General features: G+C 51.5%; 1 protein-coding gene across 3 annotated transcripts in view; it reads left to right on the top strand.

The window, feature by feature from the left end:
• Window positions 1-7,095, top strand: part of SAMD4A (sterile alpha motif domain containing 4A) — a 99,115-nt gene extending 92,020 nt beyond the window's left edge. For 2 of the 3 annotated variants that reach the window (XM_030948868.1, XM_030948867.1), the window contains 4 exons: window positions 879-1,080; window positions 1,654-1,780; window positions 3,272-3,355; window positions 5,312-7,095. In XM_030948868.1, coding sequence (XP_030804728.1) covers window positions 879-1,080; window positions 1,654-1,780; window positions 3,272-3,355; window positions 5,312-5,340 — 442 coding nt within the window. In that variant the 3' untranslated portion in view covers window positions 5,341-7,095. Of the gene's footprint in view, window positions 1-878; window positions 1,081-1,653; window positions 1,781-3,271; window positions 4,485-5,311 lie in introns of those variants that run through there. The other variant, XM_030948866.1, reaches the window with a different exon arrangement.
• The last annotated feature ends 6,411 nt before the right edge of the window (window positions 7,096-13,506 follow it).

The following is a 13,506-nucleotide window of genomic DNA, read 5'->3' as shown; positions in this document are numbered from 1 at the left end:
TCAGAGGTGACCATATTTGTAAAAACAAACCTCCTAGAAGGGGAGAAAGAAAATGCAACAGCAAAAGCTGAACTTAAATTAGACACTGGAGAATCCACTCATGAGAATTCTCCAAGAAATCAAGTTCCAGGGGCATTACCTGGATTATTTTAGATTGTATTTAAGAACAGACCCATTTTGCAGGAGTAAAATAAGCTTTAAAGAAAAACCAGTGTGGATCTGAGAACTGCAGAGGGGCGGGAAGGAGAGTGGCAGACGGGAAGAAGAGAGGATGCTGCACACCCGGACTGCGTCCTTGCCACTGCCTGTGCAGGCTGGAGGGACCACCTCGGTGGGGTGGGAGGGTCAGGACCCCCTTGGAGGGCTCAGTGTCTCCCTTTTGGTGGGATGGGAGGGTCAGAACCCTCTTGTAGGGATCAATGTTTCATCCCTGGTGGGATGGGGGTGTCAGTGTGTCACCTTCAGTTGGGTGGCAGGGTCAGGGCTCAGTGTGTCACCCCTGATGGGGTGGGATGGTCAGGGCTCAGTGTGTCACCTCTGATGGGGTGGCAGGGTCAGGGTTCAGTGTCTCAGCCCTGGTGGGATGGCAGGGTCAGGGCTCAGTGTGTCACCCCTGGTGGGATGGCAGGGTCAGGGCTCAGTGTGTCACCCCTGATGGGATGGCAGGGTCAGGGCTCAGTGTGTCACCTCTGATGGGATGGGATGGTCAGGGCTCAGTGTCTCACCCCTGTTGGTTTGGGATGGTCAGGGCTCAGTGTGTCACCCCTGTTGGTTTGGGATGGTCAGGGCTCAGTGTGTCACCTCTGATGGGATGGGATGGTCAGGGCTCAGTGTCTCACCCCCATCTCTCTCTCTCCCTCTCTCTTCTCTCTCCACAGCCGAGGCTTTGGCCAGTCCAACTCGCTGCCGACCGCCGGCTCCGCGGGGGCGGGGCTGGCCCGGAGGAACCCCCGGCAGTTCCAGATCCCCTCCCGCAACCTCCCCACGGCCCGGCTGGGGCTGCTGGGCCCCACGGGGCTGCTGGGCACCCCCCAGCGCAGCCCTGCTGCCAGCCCTGCCATCCTCAAGCAAGGCAGACAGGTTGGTCAGCGTTCCTGGCTCTTCCATCCCTGTCCCACGTTTCCCTTCCTTTGTTTTTCCTTCTCTGACTTGTCCAGATCATCCCCAGGTTTTTTCCCACTCTTCCAGCGGTTTGCAGGCATTTGGGTTGGGCTCCCCTGTGTGCAGTGGGACGTGGAGGTGGGAGCAACAGAAGGGGAAAAGCTGAGTCCTTAAAGGGGCTTATAAAATAGGGAGAGGGGATTTTGGCAGGAGCGGATAGTGGTAGGAGGAAAGGAAGGGTTTTAAATTGGCAGAGGGGAGATTTTGATGAGATGCTGGGAAGGAATTCTTCCCTGTGAGGGTGGTGAGGCCCTGGCACAGAGAAGCTCTGACTGCCCCATCCCTGGAAGTGCCCAAGGCCAGGTTGGACAGGGCTTGGAGCAACTGGGACAGTGGAATGTGTCCCTGCCGTGGCAGAGGGTTATAATGAGATTATCTGTAAGATCCCTTCCAACCCAAACCACCCTGTGATCCTACAAGCCCAAAGTGGATATAAACCCACAGCACAGAGGGCTTTGCTTTGCATCCCATGCCCTGTGTTTGCTCCCACAGAACCTGTGGTTTGCCAACCCTGGGGGCAGTAACAGCATGCCCAGCCGGAGCCACAGCTCGGTGCAGAGGACACGCTCGCTGCCGGTCCACACGTCCCCACAGACCATGCTGATGTTTCAGCAGCCAGGTAGGCACCAGAGGGGCTTTTCCACTCACCCACAGCCAGGTGAGGTGAGGGGAGGTGAGAGGAGCTGTGCTGGTGAGCCTCCCCACATGGCTCACAGTGTGCTCCCACTGGGGTATCTCTGAATTCCTGGGATAACCACACACGTCCCTGGAGGGATTTCTGACCCTGTGTGTGCCACCTTGACTCTGTGTGTTACAGTGCTGGTGCCTTGCCCAGCTCATTTCTGAGGGGCTCCTGTCAGGAGGGAAGCTGGTGGCTGATCCATCACTTTTTCCTGATGGATGGCCACAGCCCCGCTCCGGAAGGACTGCCTTCATGCACTCAGGGGAAATTCTTTCCACAGTGCGTGTGAAGGGAAATGCTGCTGTGGCAGTGCTTCCTTCCCCAGCACTGCCAAAGTGCTCCTGTGTATGGGAGCATCCTCTGATTCAGGGAGGATCCCTCTGACCTTGGACCCTGGACCTGGAGCATCCTGGCCCTGAGGAAGCCTCTTTGTGTATCCCTTCCTTAGCTTTGAGCCCTTTCCTCCCAACGCCCCATCACCATTTACACCTCGGGACAGGGAATCCATCCCCCAGTGAGCTCTCCCTCATCCCTACACTCCTGCTGCTCTGGGCTGGCAGCCAGTGGTGTTAAACTGCAGCATTTGGGCAGCAAATGTTCCCTTCAGCAGGAGCAGCAGCTGTTCCCAGGTATTGATCAAACACTGGGACAAGGGCACATTTCTCAGGCGCTGGAGGAGAATAAATGGGTTTCTCTTCGTGTCAGCCTGTGGTGGATGAGGGCGTAGGAGGATCAGGGAGCCAAAGACGTGGATTAAGTCTCAAGGAAAATGAGCAATGATGTGATGCTGGGCTCACAAACCACTGTTTGCCAGGCTGTGGGGGGACCTCAACCCTCCTGGATCTCATCCCATGTTCCTGTAAGCCAGTGGAAAGCGGGAGATGCCGTCCAGCACAGTAGCACAAGCTGTATTTGCAGGTTTTGCTGCAGGATGGGGAAAGTTTGCTGCTGTTTAGATTGGGACAGGGGTGTTGGAATGCTCCAAACTTCATGTGTGTGTCCCTTTTTTTGTGCTCACCCCCTCAGGGATGTGGCAGGAATGACGTGGGCGGCTGAGTGGGAGCCAGGCTGGTCCCAGAGAAGCCAGACAGTGGCTGTGCTGGTCTGTGCTGCCATCCCATGTCCAAGCATGGACAGCATCCATCCCCAGGAGATGACCAGGGCTGCCCCCTCCCTGGGTGGGGTTTGCTCTTGCTCCAGCTGCCCCTTACATCTCTTATCAGCCCCTGAACCCCCTCAGATTCATCCTTTATGGATAACAGGGGGTGATGACTGCTTCTGCGAGTGTCTCTTGCTGAAGATGATTTTTCTGGCAGTCCTGTCAGACCCTCCTGGGGCATTTTTCAGATGGTTTTCCCACACAGAGCAGGCAGGCAGGGTCCCTGCCAGATCCCTGACCAGGATCTCCTATTCCCTTTGTCCCTGCAGAGTTCCAGGTGCCGGTGACTGAACCTGACATCAACAACAGGCTGGAGTCCCTGTGCCTGAGCATGACGGAGCACGCACTCAGCGGTGAGCATTCCCTCCTCCTGGGGCTCTTCCAGCACGTCCACGCCTCCTCTGCTGAGCCCCCCAGCACCTGCCCCGTGCCCCCCAAAAGCTGGGACAGGCTGTGGCTGTGAGAGCAGCACGGGGCTGGATGCAGGGATGCTCCCATGGGAACGTTGGCTTCTCTCGGCGAGGCGGCCGGGGCAGGGGGCAAAGCGGAACGCAGGGATCGCACCAGCGCTCGCCGTGGAGTCTGTGCTAATTAGCCACTCTTCAGCTTGCTAATGATAATTAGTGTTAGCTCGCTACTCTCGTTAGCTCTCGATAAAGCCCCTGCCGCCAGCGCGCTCGGATGGGTCACGGCTTTGGAGCGTTGTGCCCTCTTGTCACCGGATCCCTCCTCTGGCCAGGGCTGAATCCCTGCCAGGCTGTGCCAGGGGCTGTGCCAGGGGCTGTGCCGGGCACCATGCCCTGGTGCTGGCAGTCCTCACACAGCCGGGGTGCCGGCGGATAACGGGCACGGGGAGGGAGGAGGAGCGGGGCAAAACCAAGCAGGGAGGATGGAAAGGCAGCAGCAGCAGCAGAGCAGTGGAGAGCCCGGTGCAGCACAGCGCCCTGGCTGGCACCAGAAGCTCCCGGTGTCCAATGGAGCCCCAGGCACAGGGATGGCCCCGGCGATGGGACGAGCGCGGCCGCCCGGAGTCCCCGGTGACCGGCTCGGGTCTGCTGCGGAAACCCTGGACTGTGACCCGTGGCTGAGGACAGGAGCCCTCGGAGAGGACGAGTGCCACCAGGCTCCCTGCAGATGCAGCAGCCCTTCCTGGGGAGAGGAGCGGGAGAACAAGGACTGTGGGAAGCAGCAGGGCCCTGGCAGCATCCCTGGCTGGGAAAACAAGGACACTTCTGTCACCCGAAGCGTTTCTCCGGCGCGTGCCCAGCCCAGGCTTAGCTGTCTGGTTCCTCTGCAGGGTACTGTTCCTCCAAGTTATTTTTTCCAGGTCGAATTCCCCGAGCCTCTCCAAACCGGTCATGCTATAAATAGCTCTTAAAAAAAATAAACCTTTCGGGGGAGAAAAAAAAAAAAAAGGTGTAACAAACCTGTTTGTTTTTAGTGTCAAGGAGGGAGGTGGCTGTGGTGCCCCAGGTGGTGACAGGGAATTCTCTGTTCCACAGCCACTCTGGGAGCTGTCTCCTGTCACTCTGCATCCTGGGGATGGGCTTTGGGGTGGGGGATGAGGGGGTGGGATCAGGGCTGGAGGGTGGGAAGTGCTGTTGGGTGCTGATTTCTGCCCCTGGGGGTGGGCACAGGGGGCTGCTGGTACCAGGGTCAGTTGTGAGGCTTTGGGGTGGGTCATGGACCCCTCGTTCCTGGGGTTGGGCTGTGGCTGGATGCATCCCTGCTGTCACAGGGAGCTGGGAACAGGGGCTCTGGGGAGGCAGAAAGGATGCCTGGGGGCTTTTTGTCCTTCCACAATCCTCAGATGGAGGAAAATTTTGCATCCTCTGCACTGCAGCTGTTGCAGGGTTGGGTGAACTGTGGGCAAGGCAGCCCCTGGGACCAGCTCTGTCCCTGTCCCCTGACTCCTGGTCAGGGACACATGAACTTGTCATGCTGTAGGAGAGTCCCAGACTGTCACCGGCCTTGTGATGAGTCCAGGCTGCCCAGAAACCCCCTCTGCTCCTGGGAAAGTGGTTGTGGGCTTGTGGCAGAAGGCTCGGACCGGTGTTGGGACAGCAACCTGGGGAAGCTGCTGTGGGGTGGGGACAGTTGGTGGCACAGAGGGACCAGCACAGCACTGACACCCCAAAACCCTTCTGCACCCCTTGGGGAGATGGGAGGCGGTGGGGGTGGCCCCAACACCACCTCGCTGTAGGGACTGTGGGTTGGGGGTGCTCTGGCTGGTCCATCCCCTAAATCCCCAGCTTGGGGGGTACCAGTGCTCACTGGGGCTGCTCCTAATTCTCCCTTCCCACTTGCAGATGGTGTCGACAGAACCTCCACGATCTAGAAGGCGTCGCCACGGGGACGCTGGGCGGGACAACAACACCAACTGCTGCGGGTCCAGCGGCGAGGTCGGGGCCTGAGGGAGCCTCAGCGATAGCTTGCATCCTTTCTCCTCTCTCCTCTCCTCTCCTCTCTCTCTCTCTCTCTCTCTCTCTCTCTCTCTCCTGTTTTAATTTTGTGAATGTGTAGATTGTCCTTGTGAACATATCATTAGACTTGGAATTTGTGTTGTCATTTATTACATCCATGCTAAGGGTGGGGGGGGAAAGATGGCAAAAAAAAATTAAGATCTCAGCGACAACGATGAAGCAGCATGGGGAGGTTGGGGTGCACATGGAGGAGGAGGAGAGTGCTGACAATGGAGGGTTCACCATGGGCAAACCCTGCTCCTGGAGGAGGATACCAAGGAGCACGGAGCACCACGTGGGGGTGTGTGACCAAAAACCCTTTGGGGAGGATTCCTGCCCTGCCCGGGGCTGCGGGGCCGGCTGTCCCATCTCTCGAGTTTCGCCGCTTTCGGGTGCGGGCTGACCCGGCGAGCCCAGATTGAAACAGAAATAATAAAATAACCCCAAAATTTCCTTTCAGTTTAGCCAAGAGATCTGCAGTGTGCACGCAGCGTTGTGCTCAGGGCAGTGGAGGGTCAGGGGTGCCTGTCCCTGCACCCCAGTTGGATTGGGATGCAGGATGGAGTGGGAGCATCTCACCCAGAGGAGGGTCCTGGGGGAGTCTGAATTTGGGGACACTGGGAGAGGTTCCTGCATCCTGGCTCCACACATCTGGCCCAGCCTGCCCAAATCCAGCTGTAATGGGCTCTTCCAGCATGGCCAATGAGGGATGGAGGATCCCCCAAATAAAACCCAAGTCACAAAGGGCACCAAAATGCAGCTTCACAGCCTTGTTTTCTTGGCATTAACTGTGGGGCTGGCAGGGGCTGGGCTGCCCCTCACCCACTGCTGCTTTTTATAACGGGAGCTAAATTTGGTGTTAAACTGGTAAATCTGACCCAGCACTGCTCTGACCTGCAGTGATGCTCCCCCCAGTCCCAGTGCTGCTCCGAGTCCTCCAATGGAATAATAACAAATATAAAATCAATTAATTGAGCTGATGGGTGGCAGCAATATTTCCAAAATGGGCTGTGAGGAGGACATGGGCAGCATTGTGTGCCAGGATCAGAGGGAGCAGGGCTCAGGGGGAGCCAGAGCATGGGCAGGGCTGGGAGACGTGTGAATCCTTTTGTCATGCAGCGTTTTTAAGTTGTTTTTCTAAAAAAAAAAAAAAAAAGAAATATATCTATATATATATATATGTATACAAAAACCCAAGTGCCAAATGCAATGTTTTATGTTTGCTGTTCCTTGGTGTCCTGCTTCCCGGCAGACAGGAGGTTGAGGGGGTGATGGGGAGGGTGGAGAAGGGAAAACCTGAAGGCCAGGGAGGTTGGGAAGAGGTGTGAGGAGGTGAAGGCAAAGCAGGGTGGGCGCTGGGGACCTGGGTCACCCCCGAGCAGCCCCAGCTTGTGAGGTGTGAGCAGAGCCACCGTGGCAGGAGCCTCCCTCAGGGAGACTCCAGTGTATTTACAGAGCTGAAATTCTATTTATTCCTTCGCTGACTATGGACACGGAGGTTTTCTGATTGTTCAGAGAGATTATTTTGGATATTTTACCTATTAACTTGCTGTGGCTGGGAACCATGATAATGTCTGTTATTAACAACCACCAAATAATTCAATTGTTTTATCCTTTTGATGTTAAAAAAAAAGAGAAAAAAAGCTTATTTTCCATTGACAGTCTAGAGGTTAATAATGACTTAGTTGTGTTTGCTGTTTCTTGTTTTGTTTTTTGAGTAAAAACAACAAAAAAGTGGCTTCAGTTGTGTTGGGGAAGTGCTGCCTGGCTCTGCCTGCCGGTGCTAAGTGCGGGTGGCAGAGCTCCAGGGAAAGAAGCTTAAAAGGGAGGGGAAAAAAAAAAGCTTGAATCCTAAAAGAAATAAAAGTTATTTATAGAAAAAAAAAAAAAAAAAAAAAAAAAACAAAAACAGTTGCATGAGTGAAGTCAAATATTCAGTAATAAAGCGGCAGTGCCTTTCTTTTTGTATCCCCGCTGCTGTCCCCTCCCTGTCCTGTTGGAGATGTCACCAACGTGGGGTCCCGGGGGTCAGGTGGGCAAATCCCCCCTCCTGCTGCCCCCCAGCGCTGCCGGGACCCGGTCCTGGTGCTGTTCCCCCGGCCAGCCCAGCACACACAAGTGGCCTTGGGCCCGGGGGATGTGACACCCATGGGGACACAACCCTGTCCCTTCAGTGTCCCCATCCCCGGGGACACAACCCTGTCCCTTCAGTGTCCCCATCCCCCAACCCTGTCCCTTCAGTGTCCCCAACCCTGTCCCTTCAGTGTCCCCATCCCCGGGGACACCAACCTCGCTGGGGTTGAGCTCAGCTCAGCAAAACCCTCGGAGGGGTTTAGGGTGGCGGCGTCCAGCAGGAAAATCCCAAACGGTGATGGAAGCTGGGTCAGCACTTAGGGAAGCGATTTCTGTTGTCACCTTTCTCCATGTCGGGTTTGGCTTTGGGAATGTGCCTGGTGGAAAGGGGGTGGGTCCCGCAGACGTCTATAATTTGCACACAGCGACGATAACACTAAAGTTGATTTTATACGAGTCATCAGAGTTTGCAAAGTGAGTTTTATTTTTTGTATTCCTTTATCTTTACTTAAAGGTGAATGTGTATTCCTCTGGGAGGAATAGGAAGAAAAAAAAAGAAAAATACATTAAAAAAACCAGGAATGTTAATAATGTTAAACAGAATACTTCCTCCCTTATTAATATATATAACCCTGATGTATTTATGCCTATTGTAAGCTGACTTTAAAGAGCTTTGACCTCTCTTCTGTTGCATGCCGTTCCCGGGCAGCCTCTCCTTGTCCATGCATGCCTTTTGTCCTGGTTTTTCTGTACAAAGTTAGTGCACAAAAGAACTATTTTTGCCTAGTTAATGTTGCCGAGCAATGCCTATTTTTTAAATTTTAATTTCTTTTTTTGTTGTTGTTGTTTTTTTTTTTGGTCATATACGGCAATAGCATGTTTGTTACATGTAAAAGCTTCCCGATATAAAGAAATACTAATGTTTGGAGATGCCAGTCTTTGCAAGTGTACAGTTTTCCAATGTTGTTCCCAGTGAAACACCCTCGTGATTTCCACTTGCTCCGATGTATTTATTACTCATTTCCTCCCGTGTAACTAGGAACCATGGCTATATTTCATATCTGCTCTATATTGAAAGTGAAGGGAGATGATTAATACAAGGTTTTGTAACACTGGGGTGTGGTGCCTCCTTATTTATCCCCTTCTTGGCAGCCGGCTTTGGACTCCTTGACACAAAAAAAAAATTGGAATTCAATAGATGTTCTTCCCGTGGGCAGGAGGGGAGGAGCCCTCCACAGTTCACAGGGGGTTGGGGATCTTTATTTAAAGCCTGTGGCAGAGCTTCCAAATCCCTGGCATTCCCCACACAGCTGCCTCGCTGTCCCTTTGGGGACATCCATGCCCATGCCCCAGGAGCTGTTCAGATGCAGGATTTTCCTTGGAAATCGGGGCTGGAGCAGCCCAGAGGCTGCAGAGGCACATGGGGGCTTGGCCCAGAGCCTCGGTGTGTGTGTGGAGATTTTGGGGTGGGAATTTAAGGCTGGGTTCTTTCTGGGCTTAAAACCTGCACATTTCCGACCCTCCTGGGGCTGGATGAAGCAGGGGATGCTCAGAGCTGGTGCTGCCACTTCCCGTGGATACTCTGCTGTGGGAAGTGCCAAGGGCAGGACCTTCTACCCCTGGTTTTTCCATGTTTTCTTACACTGAGCCTCCACATCTCCAGGCTGATCAAGGCCAGCCCTGCAGGCTCTTCTCTGCCTCATCAGCCTGGCCATTCCTGCATCCAGGTCCAGGGGTGCCCTCCGGAGACCTCCTGGATGTCCCAGCCCTGCTCACTGTCCCTCCACAGGCGTCAGGGTGGCTCAGGTCCCCCATGGGGAGCAGAACTTGCAAACACAGGGTTTATTCAGGTTGTTTGAACACTTCATCTGCTGCTTCTCCTAGGATGAGGCTCCTGGTGAGCTCTCCAAATGCTGATGGTGCCAAGACCCGAAAACCATGTCCTCAAGCTCCTTCTTTTTGGGATGCTCCCAAGCATCTTGGACCAGGCCACCCCAGAGGGGAAATATTTGCCATGGTGCTCAGTCCCACCTGAATTTCCCTGTCCATCCACAGCCCACTGGCCATGGCTCCCTGCACTCGTGGGGAATTGGCCTCCCTACACAGCTCAGACAAACCTAAATCCCAAAAAGTCCCCATCTCCTTCCAAACAATTTGCCTTTCCAGGTTCCTGTGCTGCTGACTGGGTCTCACAGTGCAGGGTTATTGCACTAACAGAAAAAGGCAGAAACACCTGGGTTGGAAAAGTGGAGTTGGAAGGGCCAAAAAGGCTCCAAGGAAAGTCATGGAAGCCACAGGTTAGGGAGAGTCTGTGGGTCCTGGGCCTGGAAAAAGGAAAGAGCCTTAAAAAAGGAAAAGCAGGAGGAGAAAAAGAACATTTCCATGCTGCCAGAAGTGAATCCATTCCAGACACTAAAGGCTTTACCTGCCAGTGCACCTGGATTCCAGCACACCTGAGCCCTGTCCAGCCCAGGGAACTCATCCCCTTCTCCTGCCTGGCAGAGGCTGCAGCCCCTGCCCAGCTGGGAGCAGAGCCAGGAGCTGTTCCAGCAGCTGCTGGGCTGCCACAATCCCAGCAGGAGCTGGAGAACATGTGTTAACAGGATCTCTTGTTCCATATCCACCTATTCCAAAAGGAGGTGGAGAAGCAGCCCCAGCCCTGGAGCCAGGCAAGTGCCCCTTCCAAGGGGATGCTCCTGCCCCTTCTCCCTGACCTGGTTCCTGGTGTGGGTACAAATTCCTCATTTTTAACACTGACTGGAATATCCCAGGGAACAACCTACCCAGCAGGAAGGGATTTCCCACTCCAGGGAAGTTTTTATGTAAGATGGAGAGGGCTTTTCCAGCAGAGCTCCTCAGGATCAAGGGATAATGAATTCCCCACGTCTGCTGGCTGTGCCAGAGGCAGGCTGGTGCTGCTGCCAGCCAGGAATGCCCCCAGGATACACAAATTCCCAGCTGCCCTGGCAGCCCAGGCCAGCAGTGTGGCCACCTCAGCCAGCCTGGGCTTTAGCTGGGGTCAGCCAAGGGATCAGGGATGCACCCCTGGGATGGGCACCCTGGGGCAGGGATGGGATCAGCCTGGGCACCCACAGAGCTCCCATGGCTGCTCCCAGAGCCCAGCACAGAGCAGCTGCCTGGAGCAGCAGAACAGCAGGGGAACAGCTTTAAACTAAAGAGGAGAGATTTATATGAGGGGTTAGGAAGGAATTTGTTGCTCAGAAGGTGCTGGGGCCTTGACACAAGTTGTCCCCAGAATCTGAGGCTGCCCCATCCCTGGAAGTGTTCAAAACCAGGTTAAACAGGGCTTGGAATAGCCTGGGTTAGTGGATGGTGTCCCTGCACACAAGCAGGGGACTGGACAGAAGACAATCTCTTTTTTTGTACCAAAACCATTCTGTATTTCTATGATTTTCCCTCTTTTCTTTTTGGAAACACCCCACTGACAGAGCCTGGTCAGAGGAGATGTGGTCCAGCTCAGCCAAAATCCCCACTTTTCTAAAGAAAATATATTTTTGGGCTAATTTTAAATAATAGATTTTTAAAATGTCATCCTGGCATGTAGCCTCTGCTTTTGGACAAACCAGCTCCATCCCACCCCTGTCCAGGGGGTGTTTGCAGCATCACCCCGCACTGGGATGCAGTGCAGGGCCTGCTGCCCTCTCCCACCCCCACGCCCCCACTCTGGCATTCGGGAGATCCGTTTTGGGGCTTCCCAAAAACGCCTTCCCAGCCCCAAGGAAGCTCCTGCTGCTCCTGCGGCGAGCAGAGCTCGGGGCCCGGCTCAGCAGAGGGAGCCACAGACTGTGCGAGCCGGGACCCGCCGCCGGGATATCCCCTGAAAATTCCCTTCGCCGGGATTCCCGCTCCTGGGGAGCTGAGAAGCCTCAGAAAAGAATGGAAACAAGAATTATCTGATTGCTCGGGAATGTGGTCTGGAGATCGTTTACCAACAGGTGCATCTTTGATTGGTTCCATGCCAATTGTTTTTAATTCATGACCAATCACCGTCAGCTGGGTCGGACTCTGAGGAGTCAGTCACGAGCTTTCATTATCACTCCTGTGAAGCCTTCTGATGTCTCCTTTCTATTTCTTTAGTATAGTTTTAGAATATAACATAATATAATATAATATAATATAATATAATATAATATAATATAATATAATATAATATAATATAATATAATATAATATAATATAATATAATATAATATAATATAATATAATATATATAATATAATATAATATAATATAATATAATATAATGTAGTATAATATAATATAATGTAATATATTATACATAAAATCTATGTTATATTAATATATAATTATAGAATTATAAATATATAAAATATGTTTATGTATAACATATTGTTATATTTTATTATATTGATATATTTTCTTAATATATTTTCTATTTTATGTATATATTTTATATATAATACATAAAATATATAATAATAATGTATTGTATAATTATGTTAATATATTATAATAATTTAGATTCCATTATATTATATTCTATATTTTTATATATTTTATATATATAATATATATTATATTATATATAAAATATATGTTATATGTAATATATAAAATATTATAACATATTATATTATTATATTAATATACAATTATAGAATTATAAATATATAAAATCTATTTATGTATAATATATTGTGTTTTATTATATTAATATATTTTATTAATATACTTATATATTTTATATATTATATAGAATATATTTTTATGTATAATACATAAAGTATATAATGATACATTGTATAATTATGTTAATATATTATAATAATTTATATTCCATTATCTTATATTCCATTCTATTCCATTATATATGATATGATATGATATGATATGATATGATATTATATTATATGATATGATATGATATGATATTATATTATATTATATTATATTATATTATATTATTATATTATATTATATTATATTATATTATATTATATTATATTATATTATATTATATTATATTATATTATATTATATTATATTATATTATATTATATTATATATATTATTATATATCAGCCTTCTGAGAACATGGAGTCAGATTCTCATCTCTCACCTCGTCCTGGGGACCCCCTCAAACACCACAGGGACCAGCTGAGCCCCTGGGACATCCCTGACCTCGGGCATCACCCAGCGCCTTTGCAAACCCCTGCCAGCTCTCACTCCCTCCTTCCCTCCCTCCCACTGCTGCTCCCCTACAAAACCTTTCCCATCCTTCTCTTTCTCCCCAGCCAGGCCCCGTTTGTCCCCAGCTGCTCTCCCGTGGTGAAGGGCAGCGCAGGAGAGGCTGCAGGAGGTGGGCACAGAGCTGGGGTGCAGCCCCCGAGCCCAGGGCTGGCACCTGGGGCTGTGCCCACAGCCAAAGGCTGGCCCCTACACAGCACCACAAACCAGCAGAGAATGCCCTGAGCTGGAAGGGACCCACAGGGATCATCCAGTCCAACTCCTGGCCCTGCACAGACACCCCAACAACCCCACCCTGTGCCTGAGAACAGTGTCCAAACCCTTGTGCAGCTCTGGCAGGATTGGTGCAGGGACCACTTCCTTGGGGAGCCTGCTCCAGTGGCTGCATCCCGAAATTTTGCCCTTTTCCTACCCATGGATGGACCTCAGGCTGGAGCAGTGACTGTCACCTCCTGCAGCCATCCTGCAGCCCTCCAGCAGCTCCATGCCTTGCTCCAGGACGAGGGATCTGAAGAGGTGCCAGCTGTGGGATGAGCTGTGCTGGCACCAGGGGATGCCCAGAGGGCTCAGAGGCACCCACAGCCAGGGCAGGAGGAGCTGGGGCACAGACACCTGGCCTGGGTCACAGGAATTGCTCCCTCCATGCCACCCACACATCCAATCCAAGGCAGCACCACTGTGCTCTGCCTTGGCACTTTTAAAATCATTCTCAGGCCTTTGCAGTGGAGTTGATCCCTCTT

Source organism: Camarhynchus parvulus, chromosome 5, assembly GCF_901933205.1.
Source record: "Camarhynchus parvulus chromosome 5, STF_HiC, whole genome shotgun sequence".
NCBI classification, from domain to species: Eukaryota; Metazoa; Chordata; class Aves; order Passeriformes; family Thraupidae; genus Camarhynchus; species Camarhynchus parvulus.
Note: the sequence above shows the minus strand (reverse complement) of the source record. Positions and strands in the feature narration are given on the sequence as shown.